General features: G+C 41.6%; 1 protein-coding gene across 1 annotated transcript in view; it reads left to right on the forward strand.

The window, feature by feature from the left end:
- The window catches only part of ANKFN1 (ankyrin repeat and fibronectin type III domain containing 1), a 286,284-nt gene that overhangs the window by 47,924 nt on the left and 219,142 nt on the right, over positions 1–19,218 (forward strand). The window contains exon 2 of the mRNA XM_070394069.1: positions 7,235–7,275. Coding sequence (XP_070250170.1) covers positions 7,235–7,275 — 41 coding nt within the window. The remainder of the gene's footprint in view (positions 1–7,234; positions 7,276–19,218) is intronic.

Raw genomic sequence — 19,218 nt, forward strand, 5'->3', positions numbered from 1 at the left:
GGTTTTTATTACAAGATGTGAAAGGAAAGGGAAAAATAGGGACCTATAAGAAGAAAAGTGGATGACAATGGTGAGGACAGTGACAAAGCTTTAAAATTTCTGCAAAATCCTGGCAGATAACATTCCCACAGAGTCATCTGGCATGAGGTCCCCCTTTAGGACTTGAGGACAATGGAGGCATCTTCTACCACAGCCCAGTAAATAGCTCGGGGTTAAACGTGGAGCTTGTAGTCAGAGGCCCCCTCCTCCCAGCCACCAGGAATCTTTCCTGCCCTCCTTTCTGTAACATGGCCTCTCTACTGCTCAACCAGCTCCCTTTGCTTTATTTTAAGAATTCACTTCCTCCTACAGCAGAATCTCTCCCGCACCATGCACTCCCAGTCCAGGCCATTGTTGCATTTCCAAATACTCATGAATATATCCTGCTAAACAAAAGGCCACCCCCTCTGGGTTCCACCCTTTAGTGGCACAAAGGAATTAGTAGAGCTGTTCCAAATTCCACCACATACCACATTATGTCAAAGGGAAAGCACAGAGCAGTGACTCTCAATGGGGCCGGGGGGGGGGGGGGTGCGGGGGGGCGTGCAGGCAGAGGTGCACTCGGGGCAATCAATGGCGATGTTTGGAGATAGTTTGGTTGTCGCGCCTGGGGAGTGGGAGGGTGGGTGGGTGTGTAATACTGGCATCTAGTGGGTGGAGGCCAGGGATGCTGCTAAACATCCTAGAATGCACAGGGCCATCTGCACAACAAAGAATTATCTGCCACCAAATGTCAACAGTACCAAGACTGAGAAACCTTGATAGAGAGATTTATTTTCCCACTGATGCACATAAGTTCATCCCCCTGTAGAAGGCAGTTTGGATTTTAAATAATATTTTTTTCACCATGTGATGTTTGTTTAAAATTAATCCATACTTATCTTTGTCCGTTGAGGGAGTTTGGGTATAGAACTTCTAACTAGGACCTGTATTTCCTGAGGAATAATTACTCTTGTTATCTCTAATAGATTTACCTATTAGGGTCTTACCAGTTACACATCCTAACAGCTCTTCAAATTCAATGTCTAAATGTCGGCTACAGCTTTGGGATTAGGCCTACATCTCTTCTTGCCTGAATTCTACCCCCTAGACTGCAGTGATGGCGAACCTATGACATGCGTGTCAGAGGTGACACTCGAACTCATTTTTTTGGTTGACTTTTCTTTGTTAAATGGCATTTAAATATATAAAATAAATATCAAAAATATAAGTCTTTGTTTTATTATGGTTGCAAATATCAAAAAATTTCTATATGTGACACGGCACCAGAGTTAAGTTAGGGTTTTTCAAAATGCTGACACGCCGAGCTCAAAAGGTTCGCCATCACTGCCCTAAAGAGTCATTAGGTTCAATCCAAGCCTGCTCCTCCTCCCTAAGTGACTGTATCACCCACCTAGTCCCCCACATCCAACTGGACACCTGATTCTGCACTCTCCTTAGCCCCTTTTCTATCTATCTATCATCGACCTCTCTCTCTCTCTCTCTCTCTCTCTCTCTCTCTCTCTCTCTCTCTCTCTCCCTACCTACCTACCTTTCTCCTCTACTTCAGTCCCTTGGCATTGATATCTGGATTAGTTCAATAAATCATCCCAACTACTCATCCTTTCTCTAGGCTGTCCTTGCTGCAGTTCACAGATATACTGATACCAGGGTGGTATTTTTGACAAAGCAAATCCATTCGGACTTCTCCTTTATTTTAGAAACCTTTAAATACCCTTCCTGGTTTTCAGGGTAAAATTCAAACCTTTATCTGGATGGAATGATTGCACTAGACGGACTCTTGCTCATCTCTCTCCCCACTTCTGATTACTTTTTCATGTGACATCTTTTGGTCTAGCTATTTTGAGAATCTTAGTATTACCTCGGCTCATGCCCTGTCTTTGTGCCTTTGCACATGCTGTTCCTCTGACAAGAATGCCCTTTCCCACCTCTTCTAGCTCATCCTGTTCATCTTAGAATCTCAGTTCCAACATTGCCCCTCGAGGAAAGCTCCCCTGAATCACCTGGGCCATAGTTCTACAAGTGTGTCCCTCAAAATGTTTCTCAAGATGGGTTCATTGGTCACATACATTTGGAATGCTACCCCCTCTCTGGAATTTGTAATAAAGATTAGACTATTAAAAGCTCTGAAAACAATGTTATAAGAAAAAGACCAATTGAACTATCTTTAGTATTTCACAAACTTACTTGATCATTTAACTTCTTTTCTTCACAACCTCGTTACCAGCCTTCTTTGAACAAATCTAACTTAAGCTGATTGAGGAAAAACATCTATTTTCCTGATACTATCCCAGGTGTAGCACTGCCATGGTACTTACTGCATGTCCTTGGAAATTTGGAGTCGGTCATTTTCTTAAAATACTATTAAGAGAATAAGTTTCTCATGCAATAGACAGACTGCAAACATCTCGGTGGTAAAATAATCACCACGTTTTGTCCGTGTTATATGTCTAACACCTGGAACACATTTTCAATATGATATGTACTTGATAAGTAAATACATTATTGGCCAAAAGAGTACCTACCATCTACTTTTTTTGCTATTGATAATTAACATATTATTTGAATAGTGTGCACAATAAAATTATTTTGCCAAAATATCCCCATATGAAAGACAGAATACAATTCATAAGATTCCTGGCATGCTTTCTGGGGGAGCCACGCTTCTGGGGGTTTCTTAGTGTCCTCGTCCTAAAGACTAGAGTCTGTGCTTGCTCTGGCGTGCCAGCTGGGGGTCAGTATGGACATTTCTTTGTTGATTTGGGAGTCATTTTTTGGACTCGCTGCTGTTGCTTTGTGTTTGGCGTTTGAGAAGGCCACAACTAATAAATACATCAGTTGTCTGTAAGTTGAAGAGAGAGCTTACACTCTGCATTTGCTAGTAGGATCAGGAGAGCTTGGAGGCCTCCCTCATTCCACTCAGTTGAAGGGTCCTGGCCAGTGGTCGGCAAACGCATTAGTCAACAGAGCCAAATATCAACAGTACAACGACTGAAATTTCTTTTGAGAGCCAAATTTTTTAAACTTAAACTATATAGGTAGGTACATTGTTATTAACTTAATTAGGGTACTCCTAAGGCTTAGGAAGAGCCACACTCAAGGGGCCAAAGAGCTGCATGTGGCTCGCGAGCCGCAGTTTGCTGACCACTGTCCTAGCCTATCAGCCCATTCACCAAGGAAAGAGTCGCCCTTTACTGTTCACCTCTTGCAGACCCACTATTACTTAAGAGACCCCAACAGCCTACCTGCATATGAGCTGAGGACCCCTCCTCTCTTATGAGTCAGGAGATCTGGGTGTGTGCAGACAAGTAGCCGTGGGGAAGAGAAAATGCACAAAGCATTATAGGAGAGTCGGCAGACTGAAGGAGGAAACAGCAACATAATCAGAACAGATGACTCTTGCGAGTACCCTTAAGGGAAGCAATAAAAAGAACGCTAAAAGAAAATAATGTGAGTTCCTAGGGAGACCAGAGAACTTATTACAAAGGAGCAATCTGAGAAAAAGAAAGAGTTCTTGGAACTCAAAAACTTTCTTGGAAATGGAATTAAGTGTCTTGAAGCTCAGATGGAAGAATTATGCCATAAAGAGGAAAATCTCAAAGAAATAGAAATTATGAGTGCAAAGCAAAAAATAAATGTGGAAGATGCATCTTATTGTTGGTAGAGGATAAATGAGTTTGACCTTCTTGAAGAGTAATTTGGACTCTCCATCTAGTAATAAGCTGTATACACCCTATTATAAAGTTCTCAGCATTCTAAGAACTACCCTACGGTGTAAGAGCATGAGTCCAAAAATAAATGTTCAAAATGCTTTCTGCAAACTCGTTGAATAGCAAAAATTCACAAGCGACTTAAATGTTCATCAATATGGCTGGGTGCAATATATTAGGGCATGTCCATGAAATGGGTTCTACTTAGCCCCTAAAGAAAGAGGAGATCCATAAATAACTATTTAGAATGGATGGCCATGAAAATATCAAGAGAATAATTTCCATATTATAGAAAACCATATAGCATAACCTTGTTTTGTTGAAAAAATTTTAATAATATATGAATATGTACAAAAGTGTATGCATGCATGTGTGATTTCATAAGCATAAACAACAATTGCAGTCAGCAATGTTAGCTGTTTTTATTGTTAAACATGAATTTTTCTTCCGATATTATCCCAACACTGCCCCCGTTAGACTTCCCAGAATTCTTTTTCTAAATTGGAACATCAAAAACCACCTCCCCTCCTCACTGACTACCTTGTAATTTTGTATTAAATCATCATGTGCTCTGCCCCGGCCAGTGTGGTTCAGTTGGTTGGGTGTTGTCCTGTGCACCAAAAGGTTACTGGTTCCAGTCCCAGTCAGGGCTTATGTCCGGGTTGCAAGCTCAGTTCGGTAGGGGGCATGCAGGAGGCAGCCAACAGATGTTATGCTCTCACAACTCTCTCTCTCTCTCCTTCTCCTTCTCCCTCTCCCTCTCCCTCTCCCTTTCTCTCTCTCACCTTCCTTCCTTTCCCTCTAAAAATCAATAAAAAATCTTAAATAAGTAAGTAAATCATATGCTCCCTCCAAATTGTCTACTGGTCTCTCCAACCAGACAGACATTATCACGAGGGCAGGGAATGAATGCATTATTCGGGTCTAGCTCAATGTCCTCCGTATACCAGGCACTCAATACACTTTTAGCAAATGAGTTAGTAAGTTTAATGACCCTCTTTCTCCTTTAAGAATTAAGGCTTTTCTTTTTCTAATGTAGAAAGAAGCCTAGAAGAGCAAAGGTGAGTTTTTCTGTCCCTCTATAGCCTGTGAGACCTCACCACCCCATTGTCCGTAATGGCTTTATTTATTTTGTGACCCAAGAAAAATCGGTACCAGCACATTAAGCTACATAATGCAGTCTCAAGGGCAGCGCTGAGTAGTGTTCAAAGTAATCAATGATAGTGCAGTGAAACTTGCCCTAGTGAAGAGCTCTTGTCCAATGAATTTGTGGATGGAAACAGATGGTTTTCTTTGTTAATACTTTCATGGCTACAGAAGAACCCGCTATCGGAGGCAGTAGTGAAAACTTTCCTTAGGTGAGAGCGTTCTACATTTGTTTCCTAGCAACAAGTCCCTCCGGGGAGCCAAAGGGTCCACAATTTCAGAGGAGTTTGGAGGGGTGAGTGGGAGAGCTGTGGATGTCATGCAGGGAGGTCAGACCGATGTTCCAAATTTCTTCCAGTCAGTGCCGCATAGAACACCTTGCTAAGCCACACCGTAGGATTCAGCTAAAAAGGTCAGCTCGATAGAAATGTATCCGAGTAAAGAACTTGTGAAAAACACTGTGAAAGAAAAATTACCCCTTTCCTTCCTGGGCCCAGCAGTTCCGTAATTTAGCAGTTGGTAAGTCTAGGAGCCTCACCCCCAACCGTGTCCGTGGATAGTAAATGAGGAACCACGTGGCTTTCTAAAGCATTTGGGGACTTTTCCCATGTGGGATGATGCTCTGACTCAATTATACTCAGCAGTGGGAGGCATGGAGATGAGAGGTAGGCAATCTGGGAGAGAAATGTGGGACAACATTAGGGCTTTGACTGCCAAGAGTGGAGATTCCTTACCCAAGCAAGACTCTCTCCATAGCCACCTTCCTAGCTCCATTGTCATAGACTTATCTTCTTATTTGGTTTTCCAGACTGGCCTTCTGATAGTAAGAATAACAAGAACAGTAGAAACACCAGGAAACATTTACCCAGTCCCCACTGTGAGCCAACTTATGCCACTACTTTAAACATATTATCTTCTTTAACCCTTACCGTGATTCTTTGAGGTAGCCACCAACATAATTTCTATCGATTTGCTGATCACACTATTACTACAAATTGCAGAGTTTGGAAAAATATTGCCCGCTGAAGTGACCAAGCTGACTTATCCAGACCCATGTGGGTAGCATGACAAGAACTTTTTCTAGGTCTGAGGACCCTGTGACAGTGTTCAGTCCTGGAGATGACCTGGAATTGTCTGAGTCTCAGAATGCGAAGAGTTCACACCAATCATGGGGACTTACCTGACATCCCCTGTTAGACCTACTCCCCTGAAAAGCACTCCTTTGGATATAACTGTGGTAGATTTAAAAAAAATAATGGATTTGGAAGCAAGCGGAGTTGTGGTGGGATAGTGCCACACTGAATAATTGCCTACACCAGTGGTCGGCAAACTGCTGCTCGTGAGCCACATGCGGCTCTTTGGCCCCTTGAGTGTGGCTCTTCCACAAAATACCACGTGCGGGCGCGCACGTACAGTGCCATTGAAGCTTCATGGCCCATGCACAGAAGCCGGTTTTCGGCCTGGGCGAGTTTATTTTGAAGAAGTGGCATTAGAAGAAGTGGGGGTACATTCGCTGAGGTTGACCCCTCAGATTGAGGACATTTTTAGCAAAGGCCAGCTCAGGAGTACCCTCATTAAGTTAATAACAATGTACCTACCTATATAGTTTTAAAAATTTGGCTCTCAAAAGAAATTTCAATCATTGTACTGTTGATATTTTGGCTCTATTGACTAATGAGTTTGCTGACCACTGGCCTACACAATTGGCAAGTGCCTCTCAAGCACAGACAGTCTAATTGTTTCTCTCTTTTCACTGCCTTCTGAAAACACTGCTCCCCAGAAACACTCTCTGTTTCTTGGAAAAGAAACTTGTCCACTTATCTCAACAAGCACGAATTGAGAAAATCATAGCCTTTAGGAGGAGTTTCATTTAGCGGAACAATGTGTTAGAACTGGGCCTACAAGAACATGTCCAATGTCCGTATGAACCAGAAGCAAGAGAAGGATGATTCTAAGCCAGCGGTCGACAACTGGTGGTCCGTGAGGTCCGAAAGGTTGGCGACCGCTGCTTTAAGCCGTTGAACGGGGCCCTAGACCCTCAGGTTTCCTCTTGCCAGGATCGCACCTGGAAGACAACGTCAGCCTCGAGTGATCTCGAAACTCTAGGATGTGCAGGGCTGGGAGCTGAGCATGAAATGAGATGCTACCGTTACTCCCGTGTTTTCTCTCTGGGCTAAAGCTTCTTATACCTCTAAGAAGTTTCCCATTAAATATGTTTTCATCTCTAGATTTCTCATTTTTCTCAGTCAGTGGCTGGACCTTCAAGGGCAATTCACTCTTTTTCATTTTGAGGTGGTTACTGTACAATTTTGTAATGCACTTTTCTCTCTCTGTTTCAGAGGCTACCCTTCAAAGACAGACACTTCACCTGCAGCAAAATGTAAGTACATTTCCTCCTTGCAATGTCTACTTCTCCGCTATCATCCTGAAAACCTCCCAATCGTTAAGGGTCCCTCTCACATCGTTCCACTTTTAAAGTCCGGCTTCCCAAACACAGCCACGGTTGGAACTACCTTCCCTACCCTTGATCAGTATAGCACTGCAGAGCACTTTATAAACTGTTTGAGAAGCAAATTGCACTTGATCTGCGCCTATACTGCATCTAAAAAGCTAGTAAAAAGTGCAGAGGAGACCTAGCCAGTTTGGTTCAGTGGATAGAGTGTTGGCCTATGGACTGAAGGGTCACAGGTTCGATTTCGGTCAAGGGCACATGCCTGGGCTGTGGGCTTGATCGCTAGTAGGGGGTGCGCAGGAGGCAGCCAATCAATGATTTTCTCTCACCATTGATGTTTCTATCTCTCCCTCTCCCTTCCTCTCTGAAATCAATAAAGATAATTTAAAAAAATATTTTTTAGATAAAGTGCAGAGGAAAAATTAGGCAATATTCTTTTAGACATTATGACCCTCGGACAGCAAACATTTGATTATGCAGGTTCTCTCCCATGGCTGCCGAATTTATTACTCTCTGCCCAGCTGCTCCTCGCAGTCACAGGCTGTTTCAGGTTGAATAGCATTGTCGGTATCTTGATAATTCCTTCCCGTGTGTATTGCATTGAGGCTGCTCTGTAAACCAGTGTTCTTTCTAGAACGAATCTATTATGTTGCTTTACTCTTGGCATTCCCAGTGTCCGTACCCAAATTCCAAACTCCCTCTATTCTAAAGACCCAATAAAATTACACCGGGTTTGAGCAGTGAGTTTTGAGTATTTTAGAGGTTGGTCTACGTGATTGGGAATAATTGGGAATGAGTATGAGAATGTTTCTTGCCTCTTTTTAATAAAAATAAAGTTTATATTCTCTCTGGAATAAATTGATCCCAGTGCTACATACAGATATTCAAACATCAGCACAAGAAACATTCATCCTTAAAACCACTCAAATATTACATCAAAGTATTAAGCATTCACAGGGATATTTTAGAAAGTCAGTCTCTGCATGATATTGCTGTGGTCTGTATTGCATTGTCAAGACACCTGCATATTATGAATATTTTAAGCAGCTTACATGGATGGAGTCATGTTAGACTTTTATGAGCAGCACTATCATGAGTATTTTATTTGTACAAGTGTTAACCTTTGACCGTATTTTCTCTTTTGAATGTGGAAACTGTTCAGGAGAAAGTGTCTGTGTTTACTTTGTTTATTTCGTAGCATTTTCATCACACAGTTTCTGCTTATGTAGGTTTACCACTGCTTTTTAAGGATTTAATTTTAAATCCTAAAAAATAGTTGCTATGTGTTCATGGTGAACATTAGATGGATGGCAATTTAAAGCAGCATTTTAAATCATTCTGTGCAAATACGCAACTGGAAACACATTTATGACAATTACCTCAAGATCTCTTTGTCACAGTTTCAGTGGAAAGCACCTTTATTGTCCCGGATTTGAGGGGTGGGGAGGGGAGAAGGCAGCCATTTCACCTTAGAGGGGTGAATTTGTGATTGCTTTATTTTCGCGTTTTTTTCTCAGGGAAATACAAAGTGGTTGGTGACCTCTTATACTAGTAAATATTCTGAGAAGAACATGTGGGCCAGGAGTTTACACTCTCCAGACAAAATGGGACAACATACCTCTTTCTCATCATCTCTGCACAACTGGTAGAAACTTGGTCTGACCCGTGGCGTCATGGAAACACATTAAAATCACCAGGCAATTGTGACTTGGGTTCTTTTTGGCAACCGGACTGGATCAGCCCCTCCTGGGGCTGACATTATTCCTAATGATGATTGCATTAGACAACCAATGCAAATGTTAACGGCCTCATCAGCGCCCCATTCAGAGGAGCCCTGATCTAGGTGAATGGCTGGAAGCTTTCAAAGTAAAGGCCCTGGAAAAGTGTATGGGCCCCATAAAACCCGAGGCCACTGAGGGAGGATAATCTTAGCCAAGTCAGGAAGGAATAGATATAGACCAGCGGTTCTCAACCTGTGGGTCGAGACCCCTTTGGGGGTCGAATGACCCTTTCACAGGGGTCGCCTAAGACCATGGGAAAACACATATTGAATATATAATTACATATTGTTTTTGTGATTAATCACTATGCTTTAATTATGTTCAGTTTATAACAATGAAAATACATCCTGCAGATCAGATATTTACATTACGATTCATAACAGTAGCAAAATTACAGTTATGAAGTAGCAACGAAAATAATTTTATGGTCGGGGGGTCACCACAACATGAGGAACTGTATTAAAGGGTCGAGGAATTAGGAAGGTTGAGAACCACTAATAAAGATGTATCTCCAGAGCGAAAGAGGGCAGGTGATGGAAGGAAACTCATGACCAAACATCAGAAGGCTCCTGTCTGAGTCCCTGATCAACCCCTTAGAAACTGGATGCTTTGGGGGAATGTTACTAACCCCTTCGTTTCTAAGAATCTTTATTACGGGTGGGAAGAGGGGAAAGGAAAATGCTGTTCCTGCTTCCATCGAAGGGTTGCTGTGAGGATCACATCAGATGATGTGTTTCCGAAAGATGTTCCCATCCAAGGATGTTTTGTATCTTTTAGGGATTTTTGATCAGATTACTGTTTTAGTGGGAGTCCCTGGGTCTCTGAGGGCAAACGTTGGGCCTTAACATTAATACTGCATCATAGAAGAAAACAGAACCTCACTGGGCCACATTGGGCCCCGGGAAAGACTCGAGCCCACATATTTTTGTTTCTTTTCAACCACACATAGTCTTTGGGGCCACGGCCTCTGGTGGAGGAGGATTGTCTTCTGGGTGGTAGGGGTGAGAAAGTTGCCAAATGAACCTGAATTATCCAGAGGCCCGTAAAATGCGCAATTGCTTTTTAAGAGGCCTGGTGATATTGTGTGTTCCTTTCGAGTTTTGGCAGTAACGATTTTCTGCAATTTGTGGTTTTGCAATTTCTCTTTACGCAGACAACACTCTGGCTCTCATTCAATGCCCCACTGGTGGGGGAGGGGCTGGAGGAGGGAGGAGAGAGAAATTCTCTGGGGCTCCGACCACTCCAGAAAAAGAAGGAAATGTTAATGAAATAAGTCAGACAGAATGCCTGAGACTAGTGGACGCTGGTTGGTTAGCGGGAAGAAACAACTGTTAATAAATTGCATGGCGTGGTAGGGATTTCATCGGGGCTGTGGTCAGCTAGGCCAAGGTCTGTTCCCTTGAAGCCTTCTTGACTCTCCACTGAGTTCTGCTTGGATTGGGTCTCAGTCCCTTCCTCTTCCCCCTGCAGTCAGCAAGGGTAGAACCTTGTCCAGGCTAAACATCCCAGCTGCTTCCCCTGGCCCCTGTGGCTGCCTCTGGCCTTGGTGGGATGCTCTCTAAATATTCCACTTCTTGGTGTTCGCTTGCTAATGACATCAAGTTGGTTTCTGTAAATTACCTGGAGATCCCTGTCCCAGAATATTCTTGTGTCCCGGCTGCATTACCCTCCTTTTCCTCAAGGCCGTATGCTCTCTGCAGCGAAGTCCAAGGTCCGTTGCCCGCACTCCAGAGGCAGGGCTCCCTCTCAGCATTTAGGCCACAGTCATTTGTCCTGTTTCTAGTCATCAGCTCAGGAAAGGGTTTGCCCACTGTGTTTGCTTAGTTTATGACTGCTGGGCATTGTACTGAAGGACTTAAAGTTGCATCCAGCCCAAGCCAGTGTGGCTCAGTGGATAGAGCACCAGCCCTAGGACTGAAGGGTCTTGGGTTTGATTCCAGTCAAGGGCACGTACCTCGGTTGCAGGCTCGATCCCCAGCCCTGGTCGGGGTCCGTGCAGGAGGCAACCAATCCATGTGTCTCTTTCACACTGATGTTTCTCTCTCTCTGTCTCTCCCCCTTCCTTCCACTCTCTCTAAAAATCAATAGGAAAATATCCTCAGGTGAGGATTAAAGTTGCATCCAGCATCAGTCTTATATTCCTTCTCTGTTCTCTTCTTCATATCAACACAGCCCCCTGTTCTCCCTGGAGTGGAATCCGGGACTCAGGCCCATAGTTCCTGGCTTTCTATGCATCCAGGCCACTTCTTTCTTCTCCTTTCATGACCTAAATGTCACTGTTACATTTGCCTCTAAGAGAAATAGAAAGATACTTACTACTCATGTTAATTGGGTAGTTTTTGCATATTGGGGAAACTATGACCTTCTTCCTGTATGTGTGTGTTTTAAAGCTTTTGGGAACTGTTTGTGCCTTTGGAAGTCATGGGATTGAATGTTGGAAGATGCTTTCAACCTGGGGCAGTTCCAAAGCCCGCCCCCCCCCACCCGATTCCACACACACACCATCCTCCTCACAACACCCTCTCTGGGAGCTCTTTCTGGAGCCCAGGGAAGCCAAATCCACTTGTTTATAGCTCAACCTTCGAACTTTCTCTGCTAACCTGAAATAACCTTCAAGGGGACTGGTTGGTTTGCCTCTGAGGCAGCTCCGAGGTTGATATGACAATCCTCCAAGTCCTTTGGAATCTGATTCCCTATGCTCTCTGAGTCGTCCTTGTCCAGGCTTAACATCCCCGTTCCCTCAGACATTCTTCCTGTGACTTGGTTGAGTTGTCCTTTTTCATTTGTCCCAGTCGCTTTCTTCAATGTCCCTCTTAATGAATGTCACAGCCTGAACCTAAGAGACTACTGCCCCGACGGCTGACTACCACAACGCCCAGAACAAAAAGCTCTCCTATCGTTCCAGTCCTGTTATTTCTATCACTCTAACCTACGAGCACCTCACAGATGTGAATAGCGCTTGAGTCCTGAGGTTAACCTTAAAATCTCTAGATATGTTATGTAAAAGCTGCCATAAAAGCAGATTTTTTTTCCCAGTCGCGTATTTATGCACTTGGTTTTGAATGTAACGCCAACCTTTGCATTTGTCTCTGCCATGCTTCTTAGTTTCAAAATCTTGGTGAAAACTGTCAGGAGCTTTTTAAATTTGCATTATTTTAAATCCTGTCCCAGTTTTATGACATATTTGATTTTTCTCTCGACTTCATTTAAAAGAGTGATAAAAACAGTGAGTATCTGTATTTTAAGCTCCTCGGCGGTGGAGTCATGTTTTATTCATCTCCGTCTCTCCTGAAATGGCTGCGACATTCCGTTGAACAACCAGATGCTCAATAAATGCTTTTATGGAATTAGACAACAAAATCAGATACAGGCAGCTTTCCCGCCGCCTGACAGAGAGCTATCTTTAGAGTAATGTCTGTGATAGCAGTGAAATCAATTCTTAGAAATGAAGAGCAAGATGAGTATTCTGCTGTATTGCTTCTGCTTGGTGATTTTGTAGCTTAGCACTGTTAACACACTAACAGGGCCACCTTCGGAGCTTGAGTGCCTGGCTTCTGATCTGACTAGACCTTTCTAGCTATGTGCTTTGGAGCAAGTTACTCCACTTCTCAGGTTTGCTTTCTGATGTGTAAGATGAAGATATATTATTTCTGTCTGCCTCATGAGGGTGTTGTTATGATTAAGTTCATTAATCCATGAAAAGAATACCAATAATATAAAAACAATATTTAATCGTAGAAACAGTTGTATTATTGTTGCTTTTGTTGTTATTTCAAGGTATATTGGTGTGACTACCCTATCCTAAGGTGAGTTGGACAGAATTTGTTTACAGTGAACCCAGATTAACTCCACATAATTTCATTATCAAATTACCTTGTGTAATGTAAACATAATTCAACGGCTTCATGGCCCATCTAAGTTTAGGTATTTATTCGAAAGAAACACAAACATCTAAACAGATGAAAACAATGTAAATTTTTACTAAAGTCCCTCAAAGGGGAATTAGAGTACATTTCACAGCAAAATATACAAAGATTTCTTTACCCAAATCCCTCCTGGTAACTGCACAAAAACCTTGCCTCTCTCCCACCACTGCTCTCTATTAAAAAAATCCTAGTTTGTGTTGCCTTTTTCCTCACTTATCTCTTCTCTCCTAGCAATGCCCAATTCTCCAGGATTAATAAATTACTAGACTACTATTTTCTGTCTCCAACAGTTTCATTTCCTATGTAATTTCAATGTGGCCCTTCCAGGCTTCTTCTGGAAAAATAATTACATACGTAATATACTTATAAAGTTTATTGATTAATGGCTGTGTGGCATACAACTTACAAATAATATAATAATAAAAATAAAATATGTAATTAAGAATAAAATATGAAATACCCTTTCTTGTAAATTCCATTTGGCTGATTGATTCTCACAAAATGCTTTCCTTGAATTTTGCTGAACTCCTGTATCTGTGGCCAACCTATGGCTGCAGCGGATGAGTAAGTGTAGTTTACACATAGATGTGGTGGATATTTTTATTTATGTTAATAAGTGGGACAAAGTGAAACAACCAAGATGCATGTTACAGATCCACTTGCTCATCTGTAATTTGAGCGACTCCTTTGCTAAGTTGGATAACAATGTTTAATTCTATGGAATACTTCCTCGAGTGTCTATGCTAGTCACAGCATAACAGCTATAGACACAACACTCCTTTTTGCTTAATATGCATTATTAATGTTTTCTGCATCCTTTGTTAAAGTCTAAACAACCAACAAGACATTAAATCAAGCCTTGATTTGTAGTATTTATTGATTTCTTTGGTGTAAATACTCCTGTCATGGCCAGTTCCCAATAACCTACATGACATCACTGGACATGGGAGGTGGAAGGGATGGGCAGTACCTTTACATGATACTTCCACCTTGTAGATACAATAAGTGTAACAGATCTTTTTAAAAATCAAGACTGTGTGTTGAAATTTATCAAGTATTCTGCATCTATTGAGCTAATAGTCTAGTTTCATTCCTTTAATCTATTTGTGTGATAGATTATACTCATAGATTTTCTGATGTTGAACCATCATTGCATTCCTAGTGGTCTTTGCAAATACATTAGTAATACAATTTTTACCTATTCTATTTAAATTTTTTATGTTCAGTTATGAAAATGAACTATAGTTTTCTCTCTTTTTTTGGTTCATTATATTCCTCTTTACATTTACCTAGGATTAGGTGTCCTTGTACTTTAAACATTTAATGTATACTTACTTTTCTTGAGACTTTCCTCTCTTTCTCCCCCTCCTTCCATACCACTCTCTTCTCTCCTCCTTATCTAAAGATTCCGGTGGTGCTTCTCCTCAGCCCTCCACCCCACCTAGGACTCCCAGTCCAACCAAATCTTTAATAGGGGCTTATGCTCCTGCTCCATGGTGATATTGGGAACAGCCAAGATCCAAGCCCCAAGCAGTGATGTTGGGCTCAGTTACTGTTTATAAGGTGAATGTGTGTTCTCCCTGGGCCATAACTGTAGTCCCAGGCAATGGGCGACACAACCTTCTTATTTCTCCTTTGACAAGCTGAGAAGACTCACATTCCCTCCTGGGTTCAAGCAGGGAGCCCAACTTCAGATTGTAATCCCCAGTAAACTCCTCGCCCTCTCTGATCCTTGTCCTTCCTTGTTCCTATTCCAGATGGAAGCTCCCCTGAAGGGTTCACCCCTCCACTTACCTCTTTGTTTTTAATGTTCTACTTGTAGTCTCTGGAGTTAATGATTTTGTTTGTGAACAAGGCTAGATCTTTTGAATACTTGATCGATTTCATTGAGTCCCATAAACGTATATGGTCTTCTGGGGGAATTAATTGAGATAATGATGTGAATTAAAAACACACAAAGGATTATAGCAACAAAAGGAAACACTAGTGTAAAGGTACATGCTCTCAGCCAGAAAACCCTCCTTCTCTTTTGTGCTTACTTACATCTTAACGTTATTCCCTGGCTACATATTCTAACTCATATTTCATCTTCCTGCAATGTAATCTCATAAATCAATATTTTTGAGCACTATACTAGCACTGAGAATACAGTCATCAAGGAGATAGGTGTGGTCTCTGTCTTCATTGACCTTATGTCTAGTGTGGAAACAAACAAAAATTTACAAGATAGCATAATAAAATATTATCAATGACTCTAGCAATTATAATTAGAGCATCTATTTAACGATTGATCACGTACTCATTTTTATTTTTCTCTAATTTTTACATGTGGATTGATCATGTTTTCCCAGTTTTGAAGACAGTGAATGTATATCCTATGTTTCTCTTACTGATGTCCATGATTTCACACACAGAGGCAGGGATCGCTGTTCATCCCCCAGTGGGGTTAAAGTAGGTTTCAAGACACCACAACACACAAAGAGGTAGCTTTAAGGTCAGCTATTACTGCTTTTTGTAAATGGCCATTATAGAAGTTATAGGACAATTTGTTGGTACAGTGAGATCTTTAAAGTCTCCAAGTTAGAGTATGGTTTAGAATAAGACTATTTACTATTTTAGAGTTAATTTAAATAAGAAGCACCAGGTTATTGTGTCTTTATGTTAATTTTAAGGCTGAAATAAAGTAACTTTAAAGTGGCTCAAGTAACTTTATTCCTGATTTATGAAGCATCTTGTCTTTTAAAAGGAGAGAAGTAGACGGGGAGAGACTCAATGCTACTTAAAAGACACTGTAAAAGCTAACTGCCCAGATCATGAAAAGATACCAGTTTAAAGTACCTCCAAGGAATTTCTATCATCTACCCCAGATATTTGGATCAAAATAAAAGATAATGAAATGATATCCACCAAATGGCTAGAGCAAGAGACAGAACATACAAGTGCTAGTGAGGATGTAGCACAATTGCATCCTCACACATTGCTGGTAGATGAAACATTTGGTACAGTCACTGTGGAAAACTGGCATTATCTCCTAAAAACGAACATATGGATACCCTATAACTTAGCAAATCTATTCTGATGTAGACACCCAACAGAAATGCATGTGGTATATACACAGTGAAATAGTAGACAGCCATGAGAATGTAGAGTCTACAACTACCTGCAACCACACAAGTAAACCTTAAACAATGTTGAGTGAAAGAAGCCAAACAATGGAAAGTGCTCATGTAACTGGTAATCATTACAAACTCACCTTGAGAGTTTTACAACCAGACCTAATCCAAATTTGGTGGGTGGTAACCAGTTGAACCTTTTCCATTGTATCTTTTCCCCCCTAAATGCTATCATGTCAGCATCAGATGGAACAGATTCAAATGACCATCTTCCAGATCCAAGAGATTGAAAAGATATCAAAGATGCATAGCTAAGAGGTCAGTGAGCAAGGGTAGGACATGAATGCATCTTCAGTGCATGATGTCAACTTCTCAGCCAGATACTTTAAGACAATGGAAATGAGGCATATAAGAAGCAAAGTTTGAAGGAGGAGGCTGAGGGTCAACACCAAAATCCAAATCAATTAGAAGGGGTTATAGTGAGTTAATGTCACCATTGGGTTCTCAACCACCCAAAGACAGTAAATTAGAGGATCTGATGCTGAGAGAAGGACCACCACAGTGGAAAAATAGGAGCACATCTTGATCTGAGGCCAAGGTTATAGTTGGACAAAGATTAGAAGGTATGGTGTGAATGGGAAGCCAGAAATATGGGACCAGCTTACTAAAACTCCACAGCTACAAGAGGATCTCAGGTAGATAGACTGACTAATTATACCTAAGAGATTAAGATGGTTGTGAGCCACTGTCTCACCATGAGAACTAATGTTTAAAGGGCTTATTTTGTGAAATTATCCATACATATCCATCTTAACTCTGGAATTACAGTTTTAACCTCCAGTTGCATACAGGGGTATTTAAAGAATGTTATTTCTTTTTATTAAAACGTAAAACCTCTACAGCTATCACGTTCTGTAATTCAGTGCCTTTGAATACATTTTCAGTGCAATGAAACTTCATTGTACTGTGGTGAAGTCAGTGGGCCCCAGAGTTTAGCCCTAGACTATCAGAGATGAGGTGGGGCAGTAGCTAAGAAAGCAGGGAGATGCTGCTTAAAGGGAGATTCTGAGTGGCACACATACAGTGTGGTAGGAAGGGAGTGGTAACTTACACTACTGTGAAGTTATTGATTGTCTTTCCTTCTCTGCTCATAACCTATACCCTTCAACATACTTTTAAAATGTGCAGCAAGCATGTACCATTGGTCAGACACTGAGCGAGGTATGCTAGGTGGAGATACACTACCTGAATAAAAACAGGCAACACCTGTGCACTTAAGGAGCTCATATTCCAGTGGAGGCGATAAGGTGAAGATAGAGAATAACTAAAGGAATACCTTCTTCCACAACATTTGCCCCCAAATGAGGAGAGACTGCCTTTAGTCATTTTTCCTGGGTTGGAATCTTTTTCAAGATTTCTCAGCCTCCTACCCAAAGTCTCCTGCCCAGAGTAATCTCTCAATGTGATTGCATTATGACAGTTCCCAGGCCTTCGCATTTAGGGTCCCACAGCCTGGGGTCCTGAGAAAGCTGAATGAGTGAGTGATACTACCACTCATCGTTGTGTTTCTTGGATCTTTATACATGGAATTAGATGCTGAGTCACTTCATAAATGCAGCCCATCAGGGAAGGGCTGAACATCACTGCATCCAAGGAACCTCAGTAGAACTGCTAGATCCATGGTTCTACCAAGAGTACTAGCAGTGCCCAGTCAGTGTTGCTCAATGGTTGAGCATCAATCCATGAACCAAGAGGTCACAGGTTTGATTCCTAGTCAGGGCACATGCCCAGATTTCGGGCTCAATCCCCAACAGGGGTCATGCAGGAGGCAGCTGATGTTTCTCTCATTGATATTTCTCTCTATCCCTCTTCCTTCCTCTCTCTCTTAAAAAAAATCAATAAAAACATTTTTTAAAAAAGAGTACTAGCAGGGAATAGAGGGTAAAGAGATCAAGCTCCCCAGGATTCCCAAATCTCTGAATTAGCAAACAGTTGCTCAATGTTTACTTGTCTGTAGCCTCTTGAAATTTGCTGGGTATAGCTCCAGAAAAAAAAAAAATCACATTTGTTTTTAAATTCTAATAGTCCATGGTTCATTGTTTTTGCAATCTGTAAATTTAACGGTACACTATTCTGCAAAATGCAAAATAAAATCAACAGTTAAACTGTGTGAGCAATGGTGGCCACCTTCCCAGTCCATCATCCTTTGCCAGGCCCCAGGGTCACTGGGAGGCCTGAGCTACTGGTGCCTCAGGCATTCATTTCACCCTCTTTAAGACTCTCTTGGGTGAAGGTCTCACAAACTGGAGTGATCCCAGTAGTTAAAGATGCTCTTGTTTTTCTAACACCATGGCACCTAAACACAAAATAACTGCGTTACTTGGTGATCACGGTGATCTTTTCTGCCACCATGGTTATTCTGGACTTATTATAAGATGATCCCATAGTGTATCATGAATGTGCACTGGTAACTTTGACAACTGGTACATTTTACATGTCAACTTTAAAAGCCTAAATCCCGTGTGGACTCTGACTCCCTGTGATTCTTAAATTTTGTCAGTAACATTTTAAAGCTGATGGCAAACGCTTAAAGTCCTCCTGTTTTATCTGTTATCAAGATAAATCATTTTATTTACACTGTTTTAAAGGGGAAGACCTCCAAGGCCCTTTTAATGATGTCATTAAAATGAAGACTAAATAGAAGTGGGGGCTGAGAGACAGTGTCAAGAGAAAAGCGCCTCTCAGGAAACCGGAGAATCCTCCTTTTATTCTGAACTTTTCACAAACCCGCAAGAGCTGTACCAGTTAACTGGTTTTTGTCGTTTTGCTACAGCACTAAGTCATGCTTAATGGATTCTTTTCATAGAAGATCTGTGTTGCAATTTATTAAAAGAAAAGACAGGCAGCATCAACCCACTAAAGGTCAGAGAGAAAAAAAAAAAAAAAAGCAGATGGGCCTCTTCCCCTGAATCAGGTGAAAACGGTCCTGCCTGTCAAGATAGGATCACTCTGTGGAAGAATACATTATTGATCCAAAAAGAGGCATCTGAA

This window comes from Myotis yumanensis, unplaced genomic scaffold (genome assembly GCF_028538775.1).
Source record: "Myotis yumanensis isolate MYYU_CA2020_CCGP unplaced genomic scaffold, mMyoYum1.0.hap1 SCAF_16, whole genome shotgun sequence".
Classification (NCBI taxonomy): Eukaryota; Metazoa; Chordata; class Mammalia; order Chiroptera; family Vespertilionidae; genus Myotis; species Myotis yumanensis.